At 42.4% G+C, this 27,314-nt stretch overlaps 1 protein-coding gene across 2 annotated transcripts in view; it reads left to right on the top strand.

Moving 5' to 3' along the window:
• Positions 1-21,333, top strand: part of THSD4 (thrombospondin type 1 domain containing 4) — a 589,485-nt gene extending 568,152 nt beyond the window's left edge. For both annotated transcript variants that reach the window (XM_087824677.1, XM_016201249.2), the window contains 4 exons: positions 5,420-5,593; positions 12,101-12,280; positions 16,925-17,069; positions 17,480-21,333. In XM_087824677.1, the coding sequence (XP_087680803.1) occupies positions 5,420-5,593; positions 12,101-12,280; positions 16,925-17,069; positions 17,480-17,622 (642 nt within the window). In that variant the 3' untranslated portion in view covers positions 17,623-21,333. The remainder of the gene's footprint in view (positions 1-5,419; positions 5,594-12,100; positions 12,281-16,924; positions 17,070-17,479) is intronic.
• Positions 21,334-27,314: the final 5,981 nt, after the last annotated feature.

The following is a 27,314-nucleotide window of genomic DNA, read 5'->3' as shown; positions in this document are numbered from 1 at the left end:
TGATGTCTGTTTCTTGTACAGCCCACAGTGTCAGGATGTTTCCTTTCACACTGAACCAAAGTTTTTCTTGCCAACTCCCACCGTGTCCTGTAGGAAATGTGTGCACCACCCTTTCACTGCAGACCCACAGGTATTGGAGAGCCCCTTCTACTTCTTCTCCAGGTTAAAAATTCCTGGTTCCTTCAACTGATTTGGTATTTTTGGATTTCTAGCCAGAATTTGTTTGTACTCACAATAAATTTGCATAATTTAGTGTGTGAGCAAATGAATGAAAACAGTGATGCCGGGCTTTCCTTTCTATATTGGAAAGATACTTTTTAAAATACTTCATTTTTCTGCTCATACAGTAATATACACTATTATAAAGAAGAATATGAAAAGAATCTTGCCCTGGCCAGCCTAGCTCAGTGGTTAGAGAGTCAGCCCACGATCCAAAGGGTCCAGGGTTCAATTCCCGGTCAAGGGCATGTACCTGGGTTGCAGGTTTGATTCCCCACCCCCAGGTTGGAGCATATGCGTGGGTTTAAGGAAGGTGAATTGCCTTTCCCCAGGACTTATTTATTATAAGACCTTGAACAAGCTGCTGACTCTCTGGCTCTCAGTTTCCTCATCTGTAACATTGCTGAGTTAGCATTAAGAGAGTAACATTCAAAACCATGGTCTAGATGAGACTGGCACGCTGGGGGGCTTCCTGTGGGCTGCTTCCTTCTTCATGTCAACATGAAGCCTCCATCAAAACCCAAAATGATGGGGTTCAGAGAGCCTCCAGGTTAGTGAACACGTGGAGATGGGGGAAAGTGGTGAACCTGGAAGGGCAGGAAGTCGGCACCCCTTCCCAAATACCTTTCCCTTTGCATCTCTTTCATCTGGCTATTCCTGGGCTATATCTTTTTATAATAAACTGGTAGAATGTTTCTCTAAGTTCTGTGAGCTACTCTAGCAAAACAATGGAACTGAGAAGGGGAGTCTTAGGAACCTCATATTTATAGCCAGTTGGTCAGAAATACAGGTGAAAAACTGGACTTGGGATTGACTGCTGAAGTTGAGGATGGGGGCAGTCTTGTAGGATTGAGCCCTTAACCTGTGTAATCTGATGCTATCTCCAGGTAGAGTGTCAAAATTGAGTTGAATGGTAGGACACCCAGCTAGTGTCAGAGAATGGCTTGATGGTGTGGGGACTCCCCACACACACATTGAAATTGGCACAAGAATACCAAGAGTATCCTGTTGCCCAATTTAAAATTAATTGATCTCTGCCTAACTAAATTGAGGTTATAAACTCAATCTGAATCTTCCCTTAATCTTCTAGGGTTATATGTATAGTTTTTCTGACTTGATGACTCACCTTAAAAACACCCTTGCAGCTACTTTTAATTGAGGGTGGGCTTTACCAGAAACAGGTGTCATTTACTTTTTAGTTCTGCAAATCAATGACAGGTTTAAACATTTGTGCAATTTTTAATCACAAAAGGAAAAAACTTTTAGAAAGTCCACTAGCCTCAATTTTGTAGTACTAATTTCTAAGGATGTTTTCTTTTTTCAGTATGTCTTTATTGATTTCAGAGAGAGGAAGGGAGAGGGAGAGAGAGATAGAAACATCAATGATGAGAGAGTCATTGGTTGGCTGCATCCTACATGCCCCATTCTGGGAATCAAGCTTGCAACCTGGGCATGTGCCTTGACCGGGAATCGAACCATGATCTTCTGGATCACGGGTCAATGCTCCACCCCTGAGCTATGCCGACTGGGCTCTAAGGATATTTTCCAAGAATAGAAATAAGTAAAGATACTGAGTTATTTAAATTATGAAAGATGATGCATAAAATTGAAGTTCAGGAATAGTCCGCCTGGGGCCATCTGGGCCAAGTTTAGCATTTAACTGTTACTGGAGTGAAAGGACAATCCTTACCAGAGGTTTGCTTAGGAATTTTATGCATCTCTGTGTTTTATCTGCCCAGAGGTTCATTTAGGAGTCAGGTTCTTTTCTGAAGTGGATTTGGCCCTTCATCTGGGCACATGCTTCAGGGACAGTGAATGAGTGTGTTTCAGTGTCTCACTTTGAAGGTTAGTCTCTGCTGCCTGGTAGGGACCCCTCATTCCCCTCATTTCTACTGATAGGCTTCCCGGTCAAGGTCCTGTGTGGGTAGGTCCTTTTAAATATAAATTTGTTGTGCTTTTCACTGCAGTCTCTGCAAGACTCATCCTTATGATGTTCTCTCACTGGGCACTGACTTGGTCCTTAACATTATTCTTTTAAATTAAGTCCAGGGGGATATAGGGAAACTTTCCCAAGATGCATGTACATTACTTGGCATGAAAAGCAGATTTCTAGTCACAATGCAGATAAAACAAAACTCATGAAAAGCATTTGTTAACCTGTAAAGGAGAAAAAAACTTTTCCTTTACTCTTATGATCTTTAATGGAGGACTGCAAATTAAGATGACAATAAACAAATTAACAGGAGAAAAGCATACAAATTTTATTTGATGTTAGGTTTTCTTTACACAGCATGAGGGTGGGGGAGCTTCATAGGAAAGAAATGAAAATCCCAAAGAAGCAATTAGACTTGAGGGATTATATACCATTTTAACAACGAGTGATAAATTGTGAAGTGACTAGACAAAAGAAAGGGGTTTGGACTTCTAGGGGCAGTAAAATTATAGGGAAGTAGCTAAGAAATATATGGGGGAAACTAATGGAAGATAAGGGTTATTTTAGTAAAGTTTGTTTGTGCAAACTCGTCTTGATTCCCATCATCGATAAGAATGTTCTCTTCTTCCTGGAACTGGGAGTTCACCTTTCTCACGGGAAATGTATGCCTTGCTTTTAGGAGGAAAGGGTAGAGCAGAGAGCTCTTCCTGCATCTGCTGTTTCTTTTTTTTTTTTTTTTTTTAATATATCTTTTTTTAATTCAGAGAGAGGAAAGAAGAGGTAGAGAGAGACATAGAAACACCAATGATGAGAGAGTCATTGATCGGCTGCCTCCTGCATGCCCCCTACTGGGGATCAAGCCCAAAACCTGGGCATGTGCCCTGACCAGGAATCGAACTGAGATCTCCTGGATCTGAGGTCAATGCTCAACCGCTGAGCCACGCCCGGCCGGGCATCTGCTGTTTCTTAATTGCCATGAGTTCAAAATAATCAGTATGCCAAAGTAGGATATTTGGGGGCATGTTCTAACCACCTTCAAGCTCTTTTCTCCAGAGAGTTCCCTCCCTGAGTCAGGCTCAGCTTAGCAGTGATCATGTAAGTGTTTCATTACTCATCATGGACTATGATTTTACAAGATTAGACAGCAAGTTACAAAAACAAAAGTGAAATTTTGATAAGGAAACAAGGTTGTTAGTATTTTTCTTTCTTTTCTCAAATTGTATTTAAAATTATATTGCTTTTATTTACTTTTAAACTAGTAATGTTGGTAGAAACCAAAAACTGACTCTGTTTTTAAAAAAAGACCCAGCAGAAACCCCTAGAAGGGCTTTGGTCATCATATAAAGGCACTTTCAGAACTGGAAGGTGCTGGTGAGAGGAGAGAAATGAGCAAGGGAGGGCCCGAGTCATATTTATTTATTCAGCCCATATTCAGGGATTTACCCATAGGCAAAGTGCTGACTGAGAATGAATTAAAGATGATACAAGCACCAAGCCTACTTCTATAATGGAAAAGAAAAAAAATAGACAGGACATAAATAACCATAATACAAAGGACAACGACAGAATACAACTCTCATGAGAATTCTGGGAAGGGTGTATTGACCTGGGAAATCAAAGAAACTTTCACAGATGGGATGGAACTTGAGCTGAGCCTGAACAGATTTTGATGTGTCCCAGGAAAGGGTAAGAACACTCCAGGCAGAAGAAACAGCAGCGACAAGGCACTGGGAGCATTTCATGTGACCAGGGAACCGTGAGCCTTGGCTCTGTCCAGGATAGTCAGTGGTTTTCACATATTATATCAAAGTGTTCGACCCCTACGATTGTTTTAGAAGCTCACATGGTAGTCATGCGGAAACCCCTATCAAGAAAACCAGTGTGTCCCCAGTGTACACATATAGGCAGTTAGTCCAGAAGGATGGGGCTATATTTTAGGAAATCTGTCATGCCATTTAGGGAAGCCCATAGTGAATGCTGCTAGGAATACCTGCACCAGAGGGGTTTCAGCGTGTATATCCGAGCACCCGGAAGCCCAGCGACTAGAAGAGCTGGTGAAGCTGAGCGAGAAGCTCCGGCCACAGTCCAGGGGAAGAATGGCAGGGTGCTGGGACCCACGGGCAGAAGGGACAGGATGGGTAAATGTGCTTAAGCTAGAGTCTATGAGACCTGCTGGCTGCCGAGATGTGAGAAGCCAGGAGGCTGAAGAGCAGTCGGTTTTGAATCCAGATATGCATTTGAACACAAATTGGAAAATCCAAAGGAGGAATGGTGATGAAGGTGTCCCGTATCTCACCTGTTGGACATGAGGTATCTGTGGGACACCCACACGAAGATGTCCTGAAAATATAGGATGAGAAGGAAAATGAGGCAACATGTCAAAGTATTTTAAGGCAGACGGGAAATGCTCTTGAAGCTTCAGCGTGCGACTCGAGGGAGTGTTTACTGTGTCCTGGGTGAGGACAGACTGAGATTTTAGTTATGAAATCACTAACGGTTATGTGGCTTTAAGTGAAGGCTTAATCCTGTGAGCCTTGGTTTCTCTATCTTAGAGCTGGGATGTAGGCTTGCCCTTTAAAGCCCCGCATACCATTACTGAGTACCTGCTGCATGCATTCATTGAGCACCTGCTCTCTACGTGTCATTCATTCCCTGTAACGCTGCCAGGAATGTGCTCCCATGCCAGCCGTCCAGGTAAACATGCCAGGAGTGAGAGGATGGGGGCCACTCGCCACAGGCCACACAGCTGGTAGTGATATTCACACCGATATGACTGGTTCCCAGGCCAGCCTCTCCCGTTACACCAGGTTGCCTTCTGGTACACCGTCACAGCTGTGCCCTTCAGGGACTGGATCCGTGTACCTTAATATTAGGCAACAATGTTGAGGTGACAGACATCAGTTTCCCTTCTTCCCCAGCCCAGACTCACTACCAGCACGTAGACGTGATGTTTTCATGCTCTCATTCTTCTGCTGGAGATATTTTTGAAATCCAAAGCCAGAACAGATAATCTGACAAGTGTATGCATATTAATCACAACGATGGGACAGGATATTGGGAACGACTGTCCCAGAAAATCTAAGGCCGGAGGATATACCGATGTCCCATGACGGAGTAGGCCATGCATGAAAAGTGGTCAGAGATTTCTAGTGCAAAGAGTTGGTGTGGAAACACTGCGTTCGGTCCTCCTTTACATCATTTGAAGGTGGTTTCAGGACCTGCGGGGGAGAGGCCTCCTGTCTACTGTGCCCATCTTCTGTCTCACAGTGCTCAGCGGAGTGCGGGGCTGGAGTGCGGACGCGCTCGGTGGTGTGCATGACCAACCACGTCAGCAGCCTGCCTCTGGAGGGCTGTGGGAACAACCGGCCAGCAGAGGCCACCCCATGTGACAACGGGCCCTGCACGGGCAAGGTGGAGTGGTTTGCTGGGAGCTGGAGTCAGGTGAGTGACCAGAACTGGGCGTGTCTGCCTGTCCCTGGTAAGAGTCATCATAGCAGAGGGGTTAGGAACTGGACCTGGTGTATCTGGGTTAGAATCTCACCTGTGTTACTTGTGACCCTGAAGAAGTTGCTTATGCTCTTGGAGCCTCATTCAGTCAGCATTATTTATTGAGCACCTGTTACGTTCTCTTCTAAGCACTTGGGATACATCCATGTGCAAAACAAATATTTCTGCCCTCAGGGAAGCTCATGGTCTAGCAGGGTCTAGCATTTTATAAAATGCTGGTAGTGACAGCACTTTAGGGTTAGGGTTAAGTTTATTTTTAGAAGAAATGAAGCAATGTGTATTAAGTATGTAGCACAGTGCCTGACATACAATAGACATACAATAAATCATAGCTACTGCTGCTATTATAGTTAATACTACCAGTTTTATCTGTATTTGAGTGTCAGAAGCAGAAATAGATATGACCTGGCAATCCTACCTCTGGATATATATCCAAAGAATATGAAATCATTATCTCAAAGACATAACTGCATGCCTACATTCAAAGCAGCATTATTCACAGTAGCCAAGGTATGGAAACAACCTATGTGTCCATCGACAGATGAATGGATAAGAAAATATGCATAGGAATATTATTCAGCCTTTTTTTAAAAAAGGGGAGATCCTGCCTTTCACAACCATATGGATGAACCTGGAGGGTATCATGCTAAGTGAAATTAAGTCAGACAGAGAAAGACAAATACTGCAAGGTCTCAATTATATGTGGAATCTGAAAAAGCCAAACTCAAGAAGTGGAATGGTGATTTCCAGGGGCTGGGGCGAAGGAAATGGGAAGGGGTTGGTAAAACTTTCAGTTATAAGATGAATGAGGTCTAAAGATCTAATGTATAGCGTGGTGACTATAGTTCATAACACTGTACTGTATAATGGAAATGCTAAAAGAGTAGAACTTAAGTGTTCACACCACCAGGAAAAAAAGGTAAGTACGTATTAACCCAGTGCTGGGAATCCTTTTACAATGTGTACATATACCAAATCATCAATTTAAATATATTACAGTTTTGTCAATTATACCTCAATAAAGCTAGAGAAATAAAGAAGCAGGAACAGAAAAAAATTGAGGTTGTTTATTATAAAGAACAGAATACTGACTACTTTAATAAAGTGACTCACTTGATCAATTAATTTTTTCCTCACTGGTCCAGAATTGAACACGAACTCCCTTGGAAAATGTGGAAAAGATCATTCCCTCTTAGTTTTTTTGTTATGATTACCATCAGTATTTTGAGTTCTTGGGCCACTTAGCATTTGGCTCCCAAGGCTGGCAAGGACTTTTTTGGCTGATGATCATGATTTACACATTATCAGGATCTCTGGCTCCATATAGAATTTTAAGTAACTTTAAACATAGACCCTAAAAAAAATTTAAAAAAAGGACTGCCTTGTCCTTGTAAGTTGATACAACCCCTTTGGAAAGCAATTTGGCAGTAAAAGTCAAAAAGCATAAAAATGTTCATTTGCCTTAACCCAGTCACCCCACTCCTGGGGATTCATTTTAAGGACATAATTAAGAGAAGAAAAAAGCTTTTTAACAGAGATGTTCATGACAGCAGGGCAGTGAGGGATATTATGGAATATCATAACTCATTAAAATACCATGTAGCAACAACGGTAATTAGGAAGATGTGGAAAGTGCGTTGATGCAGTGGCAAGTGAAAAACAATAGAAAAATCTTTGAATTCTATTATCTGAACCACTTCAAAGTATAGTCATTTTTTAAAAAAATGTTTTTATTGATTTTTAGAAAGGGATGAAGGAAGAGGGATAGAGAGATAGAAACATCGAAGAGAGAGAAACATCATCCATCAGCTTTCTCCTGATACCCCCTACTGGAGTTGGAGCCCGAAACCCAGGCATGTGCCCTGACCGGGAATTGAACCGTGACTGCTCAATTCCTGGGTCAGAGCTCAACCGCCAAGCCACACCCAGCCGGGCTAAAGTATAGTCTTTTTATGTAAACAACATGGGGAAATGCTTTTTCTCAAATTTCCTTTAATGTTTTAGAATACAAACTGTAAAATATAGAAAGTTAAGAAAGAAAAGTCCAATATGGCCAATGCTACCCTGGTAGATATGAGTTAGACATACTTAGTAACTGATCCCAGCTCTACTTCTCCTTAGTTCTCTGACATGGGTCAACTAATTTAACCTCTGTGAGCCTGTTTCCTCATCCAAATGTGAAGATAATAATACCAACTTTCTAGGGTTGTTACTGGGTTTTCATGAGATACTATACATGCGGGGGTTGCCCATTGCTTGGGACATGGGAAGTACTTAATAAATATTAGTTCCCTTTTTTCCATGTTTAATAATTTTTTTCTGACAGCTGTTTCTATCTCTTCATTGTTAATAAAACACCTAAAACCTAAACCCCAAAAATAATTCAAAAGTGGAATGTACCTATAGGATGCTAATTACCCACAGAAACTGAGGCAATAGGAAGAGTTCTATGTCAAATTGCAATATCAGATCATAAGTCTACATGCACAGTGAAGATAAGGGGTGCAATTCAACTGGCATGCCTACCAATCTCTGAAGAGGAGAGGAGAGCAGGATTCAGGGTCTTTGTTGCTTGTGGACCTCCTGTTGGCTCTAGACCTAAGCTCAGAGAACAGAGTGGTGTGAATCCAGGTGAAAGCAGCCTTTATTTCTGCTAAGATTAGAAACATAAAAGTTATTGCCCTATTGTCCAAAAGGGTCAGAATGTGATTGATATTATCCCCAAAGAAAATGAAATAGATAATGCTTATTTATTGAAAGGTAAGTCTTAAACATTAATCGACTTCAGAATATAAAAATAAGTGTTCCTTTCTGCTACATAGTTTGAATGAGAGTTGTCATTTGAACACCCCACCAGCCTGGTCTCAGTTACTAGTCCAGGATGGACATGTGACCGAAGCCAAGTCAAAGAAAGTCCTTCCCTGGGACTTTTATGGACTTAAAGGAAGAGAATCCCTAGGAAGTTGTGAGCATAGGTGCCAGCAGTGGCTGTGCTGAAGTTTGTGGAGAAATCCAGCCCAAGAGAAGGAGACCTGTAGAATTTAGGAAATCTTTTCCACTCCGGAGGCAAAGTAGCCCAACTCTTGATATTCCACCAAGTCTATTATTCATGCCCAGATGTTTTCTTTCTTCCTTGTCAATTCTGGGTTTACTTCACCCTTAGATTGTCTTAGCCCTGAGAGGTCTTTCACAACCTCTGGTGATTCGGAGCGGCCCTCTTGTCTGCCTGTGTGGCTGAATCATATTTATTCTCTCTGGCATCTGAGCAGACAGCTCCACTCTCGCCTGGTGTTAGAACAGTGATCCACCAAAGTGCAGCTGCAGGGATTCTTTAAGTGTAGAAACATGCAGAATTGCTATCACCTCTCAGTGGAAGCATTTATCCCTATTAAATAACACCTTTTGTATTCTATGCTTTTCTCCATGAATTACATTTTATCTGATATTTGTATTACTCTATCTTATTGTTGATTTTCACCTGGTATGCTTTTGTCAACTTCTTACGTATTTTTTAAGATATGTCTTTTGTATGCAGTACTACTTTTGTCTTTATTTTCACCCAATCTGCAAATGTCTATTTTTTAAGAGTTAAATTTTAAACATTCTCATTTATTGTAATCATTTATGTGTTTGGACTTTCCCCTGCCATCTTATTTTGTGTTTTCTATTTCATTTTCTGTTGCCGTGCTTTTTTCGGTGTTTTTTCCCCTTTCCTTTCCACACATTTGTATTGGTCAAACTTCCTTAATTTCATTGTTTTTCTCTAAAATTTTGGAAGTTATAAGTCCTATTTTTATTCATCTAGTGATAGCAAAAGAAAAAAGATTTAACACAGAGTTTTAAACTTTTATGTTTCTATCAGTCATCAGTAACCACATTCTCTCAGTCTATAATACCTCCAAAAAGATGTTGAGATCATCTGGATTTAGCTCCATATTAATGCTGATTAACTTTATAAAAAATACTAATTTAGATTTTAAAATAGCCTCCTTCCCTTCAAAGGTTATTTTTATTGAAAAATAATTCATTCATCATAAAATGCACCCTCTTAAAGCGCACCACTCAGTGGGGTTTTTTGTATATCCACGAGGTTGTGCAACCATCTCTACTACCTAATTCCAGGACATTTTCATCCCCCCCAAAAACCACAGCCATTATTAACGATAGCTTTTACTGGTGATTTTGCCAACTTCTGATTTTGTATCCTGTGTCTTCTTCCTGGTTCTTTTAAATTTTGTTAGAGACCATAACCCAGTAAGTCTTTCTAATAGGATTCATAAGCCATAAGTTGTCTGAGTCCTTGAATATCTGAAAATGTCTTCACTTTGCCCTTTGACTTGAACGTTCCCAGTAGGGGCAGATGCCTTCATTTTTTCCTTGGCAGTTTCCTGTTCACTATCTTAACTGACCACTGTCTCATTGTCCCAAGGCCTCCCTCCCTCCTGCTCCTCACAGCCACATGTCCAGCACCATTCTTGCCCAAAATACCTGAGCTGCTTCCTCTTGGTTAGGGGTCCCTCCTCTATGTGCACTTTCGACTATGATGTTCTCCTTCAATTTAGTCTCATCTGTCTTTCGCCATTCAAAGACTGCCCATAGTTTCCGGCCCACCAAGGATGAGTGCCCTTTCGGGTTTCAAATACTGTCTCATGCACACACATATGTCCCTACACACATCCATTCATTCGTTCCCACAGACACATGTTCTGCTGTTTCTGGGCACTTAAGGTAGGAGAAGGCTCAGATATGTGCTCACTCTCCCTTCATTACATAATGTCTTCAAGGGCTTAACAAACATAGCATAAAATTTGAGGCTTTAGTTAAGATTTATAGTCTGCTGTTCTGCCAAGCACTGGGCTGTGCCTAGCCCCTAAGAGCAGTCATGGGTCTTTCAGATCAGGTTTAGAAACCCCTCCAGTTTGCTGGTGAGACAGTGAAACCTGGGAAAGTGCTGTCTTGGCCAAAACACAAAACTATTTACTGATGATGTCTAGACTAGTTTCCACGTCTCCTGACTTCAGTCCAGTGTTCTGCTCCTGCCGCCCCTGGACCTTATATCCTCACTCCTCCTTTGCCTGGCAGCCTGTTTCTCCTCTCCCACCTCCGATTCTTTCATTGTCTGCAGCACCTGAAAGAAAAGGAAAAAACATAAATATACTGACTATGTGCCAAATCAGTAATGAACTAACATGTTATGATGAGTGTTGTTACACACAGATGAGAAAGATCACATCCGGGGAAATCCGTTTGTTCAGTGTGTCATTAATACACACTGTACACACCAAATAGGATACAATCTACCAGTGACGCTGGGGTTGGATTTAACCTCCAGCACAAGTAGATTAACTAACTCCCTAACTAACTAACATGGAAGAAAGTAGGAAAACGAGCTAAGGAGGTTCTCTAGATGACTATAAAGATGCAGAAAAGAAGGCACCAAGTGGAATTGCCAGTGGTGCTGCTTATTGTGCCCTTTGTGGCCAATCCATAGGCTGTTGGCTTGGGTTTTTCTTTTTTCTGTAGAGAAACAGGGTCTCCCCCTTGTTATTATTTAACCCTGTGTCTGCCTACAGAAGCAAGGCTAATGTTAAGAAGTTCAGCTATAGACATTGTTAAAAGCTTTTCATAAAGGTAGTGGATTCTTTAAAGTCTCTGAAGGCCTATAAAACACAGCTTTTAAATTTTTTGATCAAATATTGAGTAAACCAAATGTGAGGAAAAAACATTTTACAAAGTAATAGAGTTATGCATAGTTATATGCATCTTATTTCCATAAACTAACAAAATGCACCAATGAGTGTAATTGCCTGGCCTCTGTGCTCAGACCCCAGCAAATTTCGGCACCAAGTTAAGAAGCGAGAGGATTGGACTCCATGGTGAAAGGCTTCCTGCTGGCCACTCTGTTAGGAGGGGAGGGTTGACCATATTGTCCTAAGTCTAGAATCTTCTGTTCAGCTTTGTAGGTCCCCAAAAATTTTAACTTAGTCCTTCATGCACAGGTGTGGAGGCTCTGAGAGACTAATTCATTCCCAGTGTCCACCCACTAAGGGACCAGCAGAAAACCAAAATGTTAGTTCATTGTTTTTCAGACGGGGCTGTCAGAGTCTACTGGACAGAAACAAGCAGGCTGATTGGCTGGGGTGTTCCTGTGGGGGAGTCTACGGGGAACCATTTCAGTCTCAGCACAGGGGGCACCGGGATCTCAGCGACCAGCTGCCTGAAGCTTTGATGACTCAGGGTACCCACTCTCCATTCCAGACGCAGAACTGTTAGGAAAATTGGATTCGTGGGCAACTTCTCTTCCAAAAACACTTCCCGGTGCCCTTGGGCTCTTCCTCACTGAATTGATGATAGGAAGTACCTGTAGACATACCTTGATGGATAGTCGTTCTCGTCTCCTTCCCATGATGTGATACCACTTTTCTCCGCTGCTTTCTTCAGTGCTCCATAGAGTGTGGCAGTGGCACCCAGCAGAGGGAGGTGATTTGCGTTAGGAAGAATGCAGACACCTTTGAAGTGCTGGACCCCTACGAATGCTCCTTCCTGGAGAGACCCCCCAGCCAGCAATCCTGCCACCTGAAGCCTTGCGGGGCCAAATGGTTTAACACAGAGTGGAGCATGGTAAGTCAGGGTGCTCTTGGTAAGTCAGGGTGCTCTTGGTAAGTCAGGGTGCTCTTGGTCGAGACTGCATCAGTAAGTACATCGTTCTCCTGCTTTCCTCCCACGCATGCACCCGGGTGCCAGCCACTGGGCTCAGCCCTCAAGTAGATTCTCTTCAGTGATCTATCTAGTTGGTCACTGTGGGGCACCCTGGATGCAGTCTGCTTGGTGGGTGGAACCTGAGGCTGGGACGATCTTGATCTGAACTGTGGAGCCATAAAGCAGTGACTCTCAAGTGTCAGTATGCATAAGAATCAGCTGGGATCTTGTTAGAAAAAATGAATTCTGGACCTGCCAAGGAGTTTGCATTTTGAACAAGCTCCTTAGGAGAGTTGGGTGCAGGTGTCCTTGGATCACATTTTAAGGAGTGCTGCTGCAGAGGATTGGTGGCTGAAGGAATTCAAGGATGCTACTGAGAAACTGCATCATGACGGAATTTCAGTGGGTCTCAGTAACAGGGTGAGGCCCACACCAGTCAGGCCTCAGTATGTGTGTGTGTGTACACTTGTTTAAAATCCGATACACAATATGGACTATGGATTATGGGACTGGTCCTGTTTTTCTGTTTGAATTGGCTGTTAGAAAACTCAGAGCTAAAATTATGGTCCATCTCTAACAGAGAGTTTATCAGACCTTACAAAATGGATTCTTCCTACTTTTATATTTCTTTTAACCCCAGTTTCCACACTTTTTTTTTACATCTTGTAGCCCTCAAAGCATTTCCTAAGCCACCCCAAATCTTTTTTGTAAGGAAGAGAGTAGTGTGTGAATGATGAGAGGCAGAGAGGGTCTGAGACAGAGAGACGGAGTTAATACACAAATAGGTTATTAGGAATGAAGTAGGAAAGGATGGAAATAGTGATAAAACCCTCCCCCCCCCCCAAGTAAAGGAGTTTACTTTCAAGAAACATCCTAAAACAGAAAACATCCTCAGGGCATCATTCCCAGGACCATTTAACAGGCCTTGGACCCACGGGGTGGGGTTTGTTCTGTTTTGTGTCCCAGAAGGTCTTCTAGTATGGCTCTGGGAGAGCCCAGAGTAGGGGCCAGAGCCTTTCTCAAAATCATTTAAAGGTGATAAAAAGGATTTTTCTTATAAAATATATGAATAAAAACTGAGAATTCTGTTTCTAAACAGTGTATGTCAGTTCCAGTGAGAACAGCCATTTGGGCATGTGGTGAACCACAGGTCAGAGGCAAAGGGGAGCAAAGGTGGTGCTGAGTTTCAGAGGTTTTTTGTCAACTTCTGGGAAATGGAATTATTTTGATGTTGGCCAAGTCCCTTGAGAACACACAGGAACAGATCTCTATTTTCTTTTACCGTTTGGTTTGGAGAGTGTAGAAAGGGCCAAATTCACTAGACCTATCAAAGAAGACAAACCATGAAAACACCTGGCTGGAAACAACCCAGATGTCCCTCAACAAGTCGGTGTGGTATCTCTGAACGACAGAATACTACTCAGCAATGAAAATGAGTGAACTGTTGGTACCCAAACACCATGGATGAACCTCAAATGCATTTTGCTAAATGACCCCCCAAAGCTACAAATTGTACAATTCCATTTATATAATATTCTGTAAAAGGTAAAACTGTAGGGGCAGATGCCAGGTCAGGCCAGGTCAATGATTGCCAGAGGATGGGGTGGACTGTATCTCACTGCAAAAAGACAGTACCAGGGGATTTGTTGTGTGTGATGAAACTTTGACGTAAATGATAATAACAAAGACTGTGATGGAACCCAGCTGTCTTCGAATATGCCTTGTTTTGTAACTTTGAGTTTAAAACTGAGTCAACATTTTATATAATTATAAAATAAAATTTTAAATATTGTAAACAATCTTTAAAAATGAAAAATGAAACAAATTAACCTAAGTATATATTCAGTTAGTGGCCTTAGCACTATTGCATGTGGCTTAAAACACAGCATTTGACTATCCATCCCTAAGGACAGAAGAACTGCAGAAAAGTGTCTACATTGCTTGCAGTAATCACATTTTCAGTGATAGTGTTGTACTGTATTCTGAGATGGTTGGGTGTAATGTGTGATAAAGTAAATGAGTGATATACTTTATGGTAATATGATGATACATGTGTATGATAATATGATAGTATAACTGTTTTATCCCCAGTATCCTTGAGAAATAGAGCTCTCAACCTTGAAGAAAAAAGACACAGGTAAAAAAGATAGAAGGGGTTTAAGTGAAAATCCTATTGTCCTGAATTTGAATTAGAAATATTAGTATGGCCCGGCCGGGCGTGGCTCAGCAGTTGAGCATCAGCCTAGGATACAGGAAATCGGGGTTCGATTCTGGTCAGAGCACAAGCCCGGGTTGCAGGAGGCAGCCGATTAATGACGACTCTCTCATCACTGATGTTTCTATCTCTCTCTCTCCCTTTCCCTTCCTCTCTCTGAAACCAATAAAGTTATATTTAAAATAAAAAGAAAGATTAGTATGAACACATAAATTAATTTATCTTACTTTCCTAGTTTTATCCACTGAAAGAGCCCAGAAACAATTATAGCGCAGAAACCAAGGGCACACCTATCAGCCAGAATGTAGTTTCAAAATACCACTCTCCTCTAAAGGAACTGGGAATTCTCAGATAAATGGACAATTTGAGATCTGGGACTATATAAGTATAAATTAAATTGGAATATCTTTTAATAACAGGCAGCAAGGAAGTGCTCAAAGACAATTGAGTTTATGACCAGAGGACTCAAGAACCAACTTTTAGAGGCTCCTGCTAGCCATTGATGGGACATCAGTGAACATCAGGAAAAAGAACAATTACCATAGAGTGAATGAAATACATCACATATGTTACCTTCATCCATTTATAGTTTATAATAATAATAGTAAACTAATAGGTCACCATTAGAGGATGTTAGGGGAACCAACTCATTATTCTGAAAACTGATAGATAAAAAAAAAAGAATCAATAATTTACTAACAAACAAGCTGTACCACTGGGTAACGGAAGAGTAATGGCCAGGGCATGGTTGGGGGAGGGGAGGAGTCTTTAGCAAAAATTCCAGATAATATAAAAAAAGATGATAGAATATAATCACCATTTTCAACTCTGGATGAATTAGAAGACCTGGGCTTTGCTCAGGAGTGGCTGCTGACATCCCCAAAAGATAGACAATCATACACATCCTATGCAGTAGTCTCACCACAAAAAGTCAAACGTGCCTGTTAAGACCTCTTCTAGATCCAACTTCCAATTTACAAGAAATACAGAAGACAGAGAAGCATGTTAAACTGTCCCTTAAGGATGCTGTCAGCAAAATCCTAACCGTGGGGAACTCTGTGGGACAAATGACTCAGTGCAAGGGGAGAAAGCTCAGAAGAGGGGAACCTATGGATTAAAGGGCACAAAAGTCATATCAGCCAACTGCAGTGGGCAGACCTGATGTGGATCCTGATTTTTTTTAAACTATATTAAAAAGCCTATGAAATTCACAAGACAAGTGAAAATAGGAACATTGGCTTTCTATGGGGTAGGCAAAAGTCAGTTTACAGTTGTGAGTATGCGAAAGAGTTTATCTTTGTATTATTATTTATTAATTATTGTATTATTTTCCATACAAACAACTGTAAACCTACTTTTCCCCACTCCTGTATGTAAAAACAATAAGGAACTGCCCTGGCTGGTGTTGCTCAGTGGTTAGAGTGTCGGCCCATGAACCAAAGGGTCTCAGATTCAATTCCCAGTCGAGGGCACGTACCTGGTTACAGGTTCAATCCACAGCCCTGGTCCGGAGCGTGCAGGAGGCAACCAATCAATGTGTCTCTCTGACACTGATGTTTCTCTCTATCTCTCCCTCCCTTTCACCCTCTCTAAAAAAATCAATGGAAAAATATCCTTGGGTGAGGATTAACAAAATTAATAAAATAATAAAATAAAATAAAATAATAAAATAAAATAAAATAATAATAAAATAATAAAATAAATAAAATAAAATAATAAAATAAATAAAATAAAAAAATAAAATAAAAACAATAAGGAACTATGTATTGTTAATTTCTAGGCATTGTGGTAATTTTTTGTTGTTATTAATCCTCACCTGAGGATATTTTTTCCATTGTTTGTTTTTTTTTTGTTTTTTTTTTTAGAAAATGTGGAAGGGAGGGAAGGAAAGGGAGAGAGAGACACAGATCCTATGGTTGCCTTCCACACATGCTGGGTCCAGGGCTGGGGATCAACCCTGCAACCCAGGTACGTGCCCTTGACTGGAATCAAGCCCAGCACCCTTTGGTATGAGGGCCGACGCTCTAGCCACTGAGCCACGGCGGCCAGGGCAGTATTGTGGTAATTTTTATGTAGTCCATGTATTTTAGAGTTACAAACTGAAATATTACAGAAGATACGATGTCTAGATTTGCTTCAAAATAACCTGAGGAGTGGATGTGGATGGGGTGTAGCTGGGACCTGACTTGGACGAGCTGATGGATATTGAAACCGGTTGACCACTGTGTAAGAGTTTGTTGGAATATTCTGTCTCCTTTTGGAGATGTCTGAAATTATCTATTACCTGCCTTCTGCAGTGTGCTGAGCTAATAGACTGCCAAGAAATCTAACCTCCCTTTGTGCCCATGCAGTGCTCCAAGAGCTGCCAGGGTGGCTTCCGGGTCCGCGAAGTTCGCTGTCTGTCAGATGATATGACCCTAAGTAACCTCTGTGACCCTCAGCTGAAACCAGAAGAGAAAGAATCGTGTAACCCTCAAGACTGTGTCCCTGAAGTCGGTAAGTAGGGATCCCTATCCTGGAGTAAAGACCCATGTTTGTTAAGCTCGGTGTGAAATGCCACACCCATTTGGTCTCTCTGTGACCTTGTGCACAGTCATGGCATTCAGGATAAGTACTTTTGGTATGATAAGTTTATAGCACAGATGGCGATCCAAGCCACCTGCCAAAAGATAAGCTTAGATATGAATTCAATAAATTAGTAATGGATTCAGAGACTTGGTTCCACCATCCTTAAGGTCAGAGTAGTGAGATTTCAACATCATGTTGGAAGAAAAAGAAAGATGCAGGCTCTTAGCGCACATTCACACTTGGTTGGTAACAGGCAGTAGGCGTCTCACCCCCTTTCTCTTCCCAGCAGTCCAGGCTGCCCCTTGTGCTCAGACTGTCTTGTTTCTCTTCTGCTACAGATGAAAGCTGCAAGGACAGGTACTACAACTGCAACGTGGTGGTGCAGGCCCGCCTCTGCGTCTACAACTACTACAAGACTGCCTGCTGTGCCTCCTGCACCCGTGTGGCCAACAGGCACCCGGGCTTCCTGGGGAACAGATAACACCCCTGCACTCACCCACAGGGCGGAGCAGCAGCGGTCTGTAAGCAGGGTGACTGGCTGGCTGCTGTTCCACCCAGGCTTCCTGGCCCAGGGTGCTGCCAGCCAACTCGGTCACAGCCCCACCTTGGGTAAAGTGTACACGTGGTGCCCAGGAGCAGAGCATTGCCATAAACTGATGACCCCTCCTTGGGAAACCTGGCAACCTCTAAGGGTGCTCTCTGAAAATCAAACATTGGGGTGTGCATGTAGCTCTCAGCCAACCCCCCTCCTGGCACTTTCTAAGTCAGCAATTAGCCCGGACTGGGTGCTGCCTCATCCTGGGTGCTCTTGGTCTTTCCAATATCAGCACCCCCTGGAGAGTCAGAGGAGGCAGCGCCCCTACCCCAGGACCCCACGAACCCTGGCTGAAATGCCAGCATCCCTCTGTTACCTCAGCCCAGCTGTGCCTGTCTTCATTCTCAAAGACATTGGGTTTTTTTCCTGCCTCATGACACAAATATCTCATGTCAATGTAGTGCTTTATTGTTTCACAGGTATATTCACAGGTATTAACTCATTCATTAGCAGCTCACAATGCCCCAGAAGGGGAGGCAGGGAATGAATCACTGTCCCCATTTTACTGACGAGGAAACTGAGACTCATTGACCTGCCAGGTATATTCACCTTTCAGTGGCAGAGCTGAGTCCTGACCCCAATCATCTGACCACAAAACCCTCACCCCAGCGCCTGTCCGGAAGTCTTAGGTCTCCAGGATGCAGCTTCATTTCAGGCCAAGAAGCCAAGAAGTTTCCCAGTTAGCAAACAAAGCCCAGGTCCTTAAATTCTTCCCTCCAGCCAAAAGCCAAAACTTTATCTGGGCATCAGTTGTTTCAGAAGTCGGTTTTCACTGATCCCTTCCCCCCAAAGTCACAGATCGTAGTCACAGGACTCTGCAGGTTTTGTTAAGCCCTCATCCTTAAAGGAACTCTCCCCTGAGACCATAAGCCACTGGGTATCACGCTGATTGCCTGAAATTCTGACTTCATTCCCCAGTGAGATGTTTTCCCTGGAACCAGAAGTCAGGGTCTCTTTGGCCACAGAGACTCTCGGTCCTACAACAGATTTCCAGAGCTGTATGCTCCTGCCCCTCCTCAGCCAGCCCTCCTGGGCTGTTCCGCGCACATGCCTGGTGGAAAGTGTAACCAGCCCATGCCAGAAAAAAACCTATGTTTATATTAGAAAGAGTCTCCTTTTTGTCTTTCTGGTTTGATTTATGGATTTCTCTCTATTACTTCAAATCCTTTCTCACCCAGGACTCACAAGCCATGTTCCCTCTCCTCCCAGACGTGGGCACTAAGATCTACATTAATGGAGCCAGTCTGGGAGAAAGGGCTCTCAACTCCAGCAGGGTCTTCCCTGACTCACCTCACCTCACTCTGTAGTTCCAAAGGGGGGGGGGGGGGAGTAGTACCTATTGAAAGGTGAACTCTTTAAAAAATTCATTAAGAAGAAAATAGAAAATATGTCTACTTTTTTTTCTTTCACCCATTAAGAAAAGTACCAAGCTAAACAAATTGTAAGCTTACAGAAATTGTATCATGGTCCTGGGCCTATTTCCCTTTTAAAGCAAGCCTTAGCAATTGAGTTTCTCCCATGAGCCCTTTGAACCAGAAATCTGCTAATTAGAGGATCACGTGCAGCTTTTGGAAGCATTATCACCAGCCAGGTCTGACACAGTCTGTTAGGTTCCCACTGCCCTTGAGCTTTCAGAAATTCTCTTTGGCTTTCCTATGGCCGTCCTCTTCTTGGGGAGCCCCAGCCACCACTTCCCAGAAACACCCCCATCTCTCCCGGTTCTTATGGGACTCATGCAGAGAAGCAGGCAGGAAGAAGCCCCAGTCCGCATGCCCACCAAGTGTATGAGCGAGTTCCTCCAGTGCCCACCCTCTTCCTTTCACAAGCTTTTTGCTTCTAGTCGCAAGGGGGGCTTTCCTTGATGCAGCTGCTCTCAGGTCCTGCCGAACAGGCCAGGCATTTGAAGTACTTCAAAGAGGCTGTCTTTACACGCTGGAGGGCGGGGCAGGATCAATGGGTGGGAGAGCAGGAAGGCTGATTTCAGCTCATATTAAGGGAAAACCTTGTAGCCAGACAAGCTGCCCAACTAAGGCATGGCTACCATTCATGAGTGTGTTCTCCATCCTAATTGGGATTTCTTTGTCACGTGGGAGATGAGCAGCCCCAGTCCTTCCACCTCAGCATCTCACGGTGGGCTGGTCAATGATGGCTTGTCTCTTTGACATCTGACAATGTCCTATGGTTCCCAAATGTTACTTAACAATTCTTTAAAAGCACAGTGATCCTCCCATGAGAATGACCACCCTGCCAGCTGAGAACTGGGTAGGAGCAAATGGATCGATCTCTTGACTTCAGAGGGAAAAAATACCTAAACTAGGGGACTTTTTTCTCTTCCAACAAATAGCTGAGCTATTCTTGGAATTCATTTCTCTCTGGAAAGGTTATAAATTACTAGAACAGAGATTTTATCAACGTATTTGTATTAGAAATCTAATTTTTACTAATTTCCTAGCTTCTCATGTCAGCATCAAAATGCCTTTGTCCTTAGCACAGTACATCTGATAAAATTCTTTGGTATATCCAGTGATGACCTGCCCAGGGAGGGAGTCTAAGGAAAACTCACCTTCCGATGACTCACTCCCTCCAGATATGTCTCACTCTCCCTTTCCTGCACCCCCTTTTTTTGCCCTCTCCTCTCCACTACCTACTACCCCCTTCTCAGCCCTCTCCATGCTCCTCTCACTGGCCACAATGCAAAATTGAAATTTTCACTTTATACTGATTTTTTTTTCCTTGTACTAGATTGCCTCATTCCCTGCCATGAATTTTTAAATTAGGTGAATTTAAGCTGTTGTATATTTTTCTCACAAACATCAACAGAGCTGTGAGCAGAAATAGTTTGCGCTTCCACTTTTATAAAACGCGTGCAAGGCCCACCACTAGAGGGAGCCAGTTCAGTTCGTTAAAGGCATCTTGGGGGCCTCTGCGGACCAGCTGGTGGAGAGCCAGATGAGCAAGGTCTCTGCCCTCAGGGGCCTGCAGCCTGACAGGAGCTCTCTGGACTGTACCCACCTTTGCCTTACTTCTCTGGTCCGAGGTTCTTTTGAGTTTTCCTTTTTCATTTCCCTGAGTATGTATCTTTTACTTACCCTCAAAGTGTTTAGCATTCAGCACTCTTTTTCCTTTGAAACAAACGGATGGATGAAAAAAGGGAAACAAACTTAACTTATTTCCATCAAGTTGTGTGGCAGAGAGAGGGATCCAAATATTACTGATATTACTAGTACCTTTCTAAACCTATTTTTTTTTTAATGTGGCCACTTTAGAGTTTTAAATATCAGTTTTCTAATGTGGAAGAAGACACAAATATAACCTATAAAAAGAAACAGGAGCTACCTTAAAAAGGGCTTAATACTCAAAACTGAAGGAGCTTATATCAGCTTGGCAGATGGAGGCCAACATTTGTTCCGTGCCATATGAAACACTTGTAATATGGCTGAAGTGGGGAAATAATGCCTTACTGATGAAACTTGTAGATGACATTGACATTGGAGAGCTAACAGCTTGGGTGCCAGGTTCTGGACCCAAAAACATCTGGGAGACTGTTGACCAGGAAGCAACATAAAGTCCTACCTTCGGGTTAAAAAAAGTACTATACAAGTTGGGGACGATGTAAGAGTTTCAGTTGACTAAGCTCAGTGTGAGTCAGGAAAGTGGGATGGAACCAAAACAAAATTAAATACAAAACACTTAGGCTACACAAGGAGAAAACACTGGTGGGAGCATACCACATTGTGCTTGCAATTGTGGGAAACTTTAAGAAGAGCATTGCTGGTGTGTAACATTCCGATGAGTGTGACATGTCCTGATGGGGACACAGGCTGTTCGAAACAGGGAGAAGGACTTTATGAGAATGTTTAGCCTGCAGTCTTTGGGATAGCTATCCAGGACCCGGAGATAAAAGCTACAAGGAGGCAGATTTTAATTCTTGCAGAAGTTAGAGCATTTGGAAGGAAGAGCCTCCCTGGTCAGTGCTGACTAACCCATCACTGGAGGTCTCAGCAGAGGCTGAAGGGCCCTTTGTCAGGGACGCTGGAGAGGGGGTTCAAGCGTCCAGCTGGGCAACATGACTTTTAAGATCCTTACCAAGTCTGGGTTTGGGTGACTCTATAAGTAGAACAGCTTTAAATGATTCCCCAGGCCTGGGACAAGCGCAGGCACACCTGCTTCCCATTTCTGTGTCTGCCATTTTGCCCGGGTGTTGTTCCCCTCCCTGAGCTAAATGTGGCCACCAGAGAACCACTAGCAAATTGGTCAGAGCTGCCCTGACTGGTCCTGCTTTGTAGATAAGTAACCAAACATCCTGAATGGACAGTTCCATGCCCAGGGCCGCACACTTTGATGGGACAGAGACTCTGTTAGACTAGGACCTTGTAATACCATCTTTCTTTCTCAACTCATCTTGCTTTCCTGCACCTTTCCTGGAACAAAGTAATTCTCTCCACCCTGAACAGTCCACCGTCCTGGTTCTATCCAGTGGGTTCCAGTGGGAGACTTCTTCCAGACTGAGGAAAAGTGACCTTGAGGGGCTGGGAACTTCCAACCACCTTTCTCACCATCTTCCAGACATTGAGCCTTTGCCTCAGTGAGAGGAAAGCCATTCTGTTACATAAACTAATGCACCTGCCTTGACCCCCAGACCTCCACCATTCAGTTTGACAGAAGGATATACTTTGTTATAACTTATTATTTGTTCTTTGTAAATACAAGATGTTTATAGGAAATGTGTATTCTGAACTCTATTGGCAGAATGAGTCACTACACCAAAATAGTTCTTATTTAGAGTATGTTAATTTTAAAGGGACCTAATAGGTATTTATTTACATATGCAATCCCAATTTGTGTAAAATCATTTGCTCCTACTAACCCAGCTTCCTGGAAAGTTGCTACACAATGTCTTATCCTAAATCCATAGTTACAATTTAGTATACTGATTAGTCAAACTCCTTGGGTTTTAAGATTGAATATAAATTACTCTGCTTTTCGACTTGCTCTGGGGCTTTTACCCCCTGGCATTGTACCTGAAACAGGTCTGTCTGGATTGCCACCTTTCCATCTTAAATATTATATTTGCTCATATAATTTGCCCTCTCTTCATCCCCAAACACCCGGAGAAGGAAATACGAGCATCTTTCCATCTCTTCTCTGTCTTGCCTCCTTCATTAGAATCCCTAGCAGTAAGCTGTGGGAGGCTTGGTTAGAGCCATGGATGAGGCAGAGTCTACTTGCAGGGCCAGAGGGGTCATAAAGATGCGTTTACTGACCTGACCATGCCTCCAGGGCCCCCTCTAGGCACTGCTGAGGGGGCGCCCTGGGTCGTCCTGTCAGCTAACTGCATAGTCAGGAGCAAGGACCAACCTGAACACTCCATCAACTGGTGTCACCCTAGTGATGTTAAATTATTGTTTAAGGAGATGGAGGGTGGAAGGTGAATTATATGAGTAAATACAGTCTGTTTTCTCTTCAGCCAAAATGACAACTATTTTTGTGTGTGACTAATTTATTTTTATTATTGTAAAAATACAATAAAGTGGTTAAAAGATCAGCTTTAACACATTTGTGCTCACATTGCTTTAAACAGCCCCCTCTAAAAGGAAGAACGGAGCCCTTTAGAGGTAGGTTCGCTTGTCGGACTTGGATTCCAGGTGCTCTGTGGGTGGCTGGGCCACTTAAAGAACAGGGTCCAGCCCGGCAGGCGTGGCTCAGCGGTTGAGTGTCCACCAAGGATCCAAGCGATTGGGGTTCGATTCCTGGTCAGGGCACATGCCCGGGTTGTGGGCTCGATCAACGACTCTCTCATCATTGATGTTTCTATCTCTCTCCCTCTCCCTTCCTCTCTCTGAAATCAATAAAGAGATATTTAAAAAAAAAAAAAAGAAAAAGAACAGGGTCCACCTTAGATACGAAGGTTGTTAGCCTGTGGTTTGTGCACAAACTCAGCTTGGCTGTGTGTGAGGATTGCCAGAGGAGCTTAAGATAGCATATGCAGGAATCAAGCCACCCCAGGATCACCCTTTCCCGTTCTTTCGTTAAAGGTCCCCCAGGCGGGAGAAAAGGTCGGGGCCCACTCAGTATGGCTCTATCTCCCAGTTTGACTAAAACTTTTTCTGACTCCCCTCAGGCTGATTTCACCTTGGTCGTGAGTTTATCAAAGTGTTTGACCAGATCTTTCAGGTTATCTTGCTTCATAATAAAGTGCAATATGACTTAGGTTATGACGCCTATGGAAAGTTACCATGGACTATAGTTTCCAGTGGAGAGCCTATGAGCTCTGTCCTCGCTTCCGTCCTGCACAGCATTTCATCAGTAACTCTCAGAAATTTATTACTATGCCGAATGCGCTTCCCACCCCTCCCACCCACCTTTTCTGACTGGAAAATCTCTACTTATTTTCTTTTCAATTGTGGTAAAATTCATTTAACATAAAATTCATTATTTTACTCATCTTAAAATGTATAATTCAGTGGTATTTAATACATTCAGTATTGTGCAATCGGCTCCACAACATTTTTTTTTCATCCCATCTTCACCATTTACACTTTGAATTCTGTTTTATTCCCACAACATTTAACAGAAGTGGAGGTAAAATAGTGCCAGAATGGAGTACTGTTACAGTCTGGGGGAAAAGATGTGAAGATGTTGATCAGCAGTCTTAGCTGATAGAGAGGAGGCAGAGAGAGGACCGAGGTAAGGCATTTGAAGACAGCATTCAATTGTCTGACCTACTAAGTATAAAACCTGATACAGATATCTGCAAAATTTCTACTATCGATTCTTTTTAATATTACAAATGTCCCTTTATCTCCCCAATGACCCATTCCACCCCTTCCCACCCCCCCACCCCCCATTACCCTTCCCCACCATTGTCCCTGTCCTTGGGTTGTGCATATATGCATGTAAATTCTTTGGTTACTCTCTCCCCCTCCACCCACCCACCCTCCTCCTTCCCTCTGATATTCATCAGTCTGATCTATGCTTCCATGTCATTGAATCTATTCTGTTCATCAGTTTATTAGGCTCTTTAGATTCCATGTATAAGTGAGATCATGTGATGTTTGTCTTTCTCTGCCTGGCTTATTTCACTTAGCATAATATTCTCCAGGTCCATCCATACTGTCCTGAAGGGTACAAGAACCTTCTTCTTTACAGCTCCGTAGTATTCCATGGTGTAAATATCCCACAGCTTTTTTATCTACTCATCTGCTAATGGGCACTTTGGCTGTTTCCAGATCTTAGCTATTGTAAACTGTGCTGCTATGAACATAGGGGTGTGTATATTCTTTCTGATTAGTGTTTCAGGATTCTTAGGATACATTCCTAGGAGTGGGATCACTGGGTCAAAAGGCAGCTCCATTTTTAATTTTTTGAGGAGCCTCCCTACTGTTTTCCATAGTGGCTGCACCAGTCTGCATTCCCACCAGCAGTGGACTAGGGCTCCCCTTTCTCCACACCCTCGCCAGCACAAGTCGTTTGTTGATTTGTTGATGGTAGCCATTCTGACAGGTGTGAAGTGATACCTCATTGTGGTTTTAATTTGCATCTCTCTGATGATTAGCGACGTTGAACGTTTTCTCATGTGTCTCCTAGCCATCTGTATGTCCTCTTTGGAGAAGTGTCTATTCAGGTCCTTTGCCCATTTCTTAATTGGGTTGTTTGTCTTCCTCTTGCTGAGTAGTAGGAGTTCTTTGTACTCTTTGGAAATTAGCCCCTTATCAGATTCATCCTTGGTAAATATGTTTTCCCAGATTGTGGGGTTCCTTTGTATTTTGAAGCTGTTTTCTTTTGCTGTGCAGAAACTTTCTAGTTTGATATAGTCCCATATGTTTATTTTTTCTTTTGTTTCTCTTGCCCTAGGAGATGTACCAGTGAAAATTCCACTACGTGGGATGTCTGTGACTTTACTGCCTCTGTTTTCTTCCAGGATTTTTATGGTTTCATGACTTATGTTTAAGTCTTTTATAAATTTAGAGTTTATTTTTGTGTATGGTGAAAGTTGGTGGTCTAGTTTCATTTTTTTGCATGTACCTGTCCAATTTTCCCAGCACCACTTATTGAAGAGACTGTCTTTACTCCAACGTATGCTCTTGCCTCCTTTTTCAAATATTAACTGACCATAATGGCGTGGGTCTATTTCTGGGGACTCTGTTTTGTTCCATTGATCTATATGTTTGTACCAGTACCAGACCATTTTGACTACAATGGCTTTGTAGTACAGTTTGATGTCCGGCAAAGTGACCCCTCCCACTCTGTTCTTTTTTCTCAAGATGGCTGCAGCTATTCGGGGTCTTTTTCAGTTCCATATAAATTTTCAAAATGTTTGTTCTAGATCTGTGCAATATGCTGTTGATATTTTAATAGGAATTGCATTGAATTTATAAATTGCTTTGGGTAGTATGGATATTTTAATGATATTAATTCTTCCAATCCATGAGCATGGTATATTCTTCCACTTGTTTATATCTTCCTCTATTTCTTTCTTCAGTGTCCCGTAGTTTTCTGAGTACAGGTCTTTAAAAATGGAGCTGCCTTTTGACCCATCTTTTGCTTAAGTTTATACCTACGTATCTTATTATTTTAGTTGCAATGGTGAATGGTATTTCTTTTAGTTTCTCTCTCTGGAAGTTCATTGTTGGTGTATAAGAATGCCATTGATTTCCGGATGTTGATTTTCTATCCAGCTACCTTGCCAGATTCATTTTTCAAATCTAGTAGTACTTTGACAGAATCTTTAGGGTTTTCTATATACAATATCATGTCATCTGCAAATAATGACAGTTTTACTTCCTCCTTTCTAATTTGGATACCTTTGATGTTTTCTTCCTGTCTGATGGCTGTGGCAAGGACTTCCAGTACTATGTTGAATAAGAGTGGTGAAAGGGGACATCCCTGTCTTGTTCCTGTTTTTAAGGGAAATGGTTTTAGGTTTTGACCATTGAGTATGATGTTGGCTGTAGGTTTGTCATATGTGGCCTTTATTATGTTGAGGTATGATCCTTCTATTCCCACTTTGCTGAGAGTTTTTAACAGAAATGGGTGCTGTATTTTACGAAATGCTTTCTTTGCATCTATAGATATGATCATATGATTTTCACCCTTCATTTTGTTTATGTGATGTATCACATTTATTGATTTGCGGATGTTGTACCAGCCTTGCATCCCCGGAATAAATCCCACTTGGTCGTGGTGTGTGACTTTTTTAATGTATTGCTGGATCCGGTTTGCTAGTATTTTAGTGAGGATTTTAGCATCTATGTTCATCAGGGATATTGCCTGTAATTTTCTTTCTTTGTAGTGTCTTTATCTGGTTTTTGGATTAGGATGATGCTGACCTCATAAAAAGAGTTTGGGAGTTTTCCCTCCTCTTGAATTTTCTGGAATAGTTTGAATAGAATAGGTGTTAATTCTTCTTTGAATGTTTGGTAAAATTTGCCTGTAAATCCATCTGGTCCAGGACTTTTGTTTGCCAGGAGTTTTTTGATTACTGCTTCCATTTCATTAGTTGTTATCGGCCTATTCAGGTTTTCTGCCTCTTCTTGATTCGGCTTTGGAAGGTTGTATGCTTCTAGGCGTTTGTCCAT

This window comes from Miniopterus natalensis, chromosome 1 (assembly GCF_054644295.1).
Source record: "Miniopterus natalensis isolate mMinNat1 chromosome 1, mMinNat1.hap1, whole genome shotgun sequence".
NCBI lineage: Eukaryota > Metazoa > Chordata > Mammalia > Chiroptera > Miniopteridae > Miniopterus > Miniopterus natalensis.
This window is presented reverse-complemented; position numbering and strand designations above follow the sequence as displayed.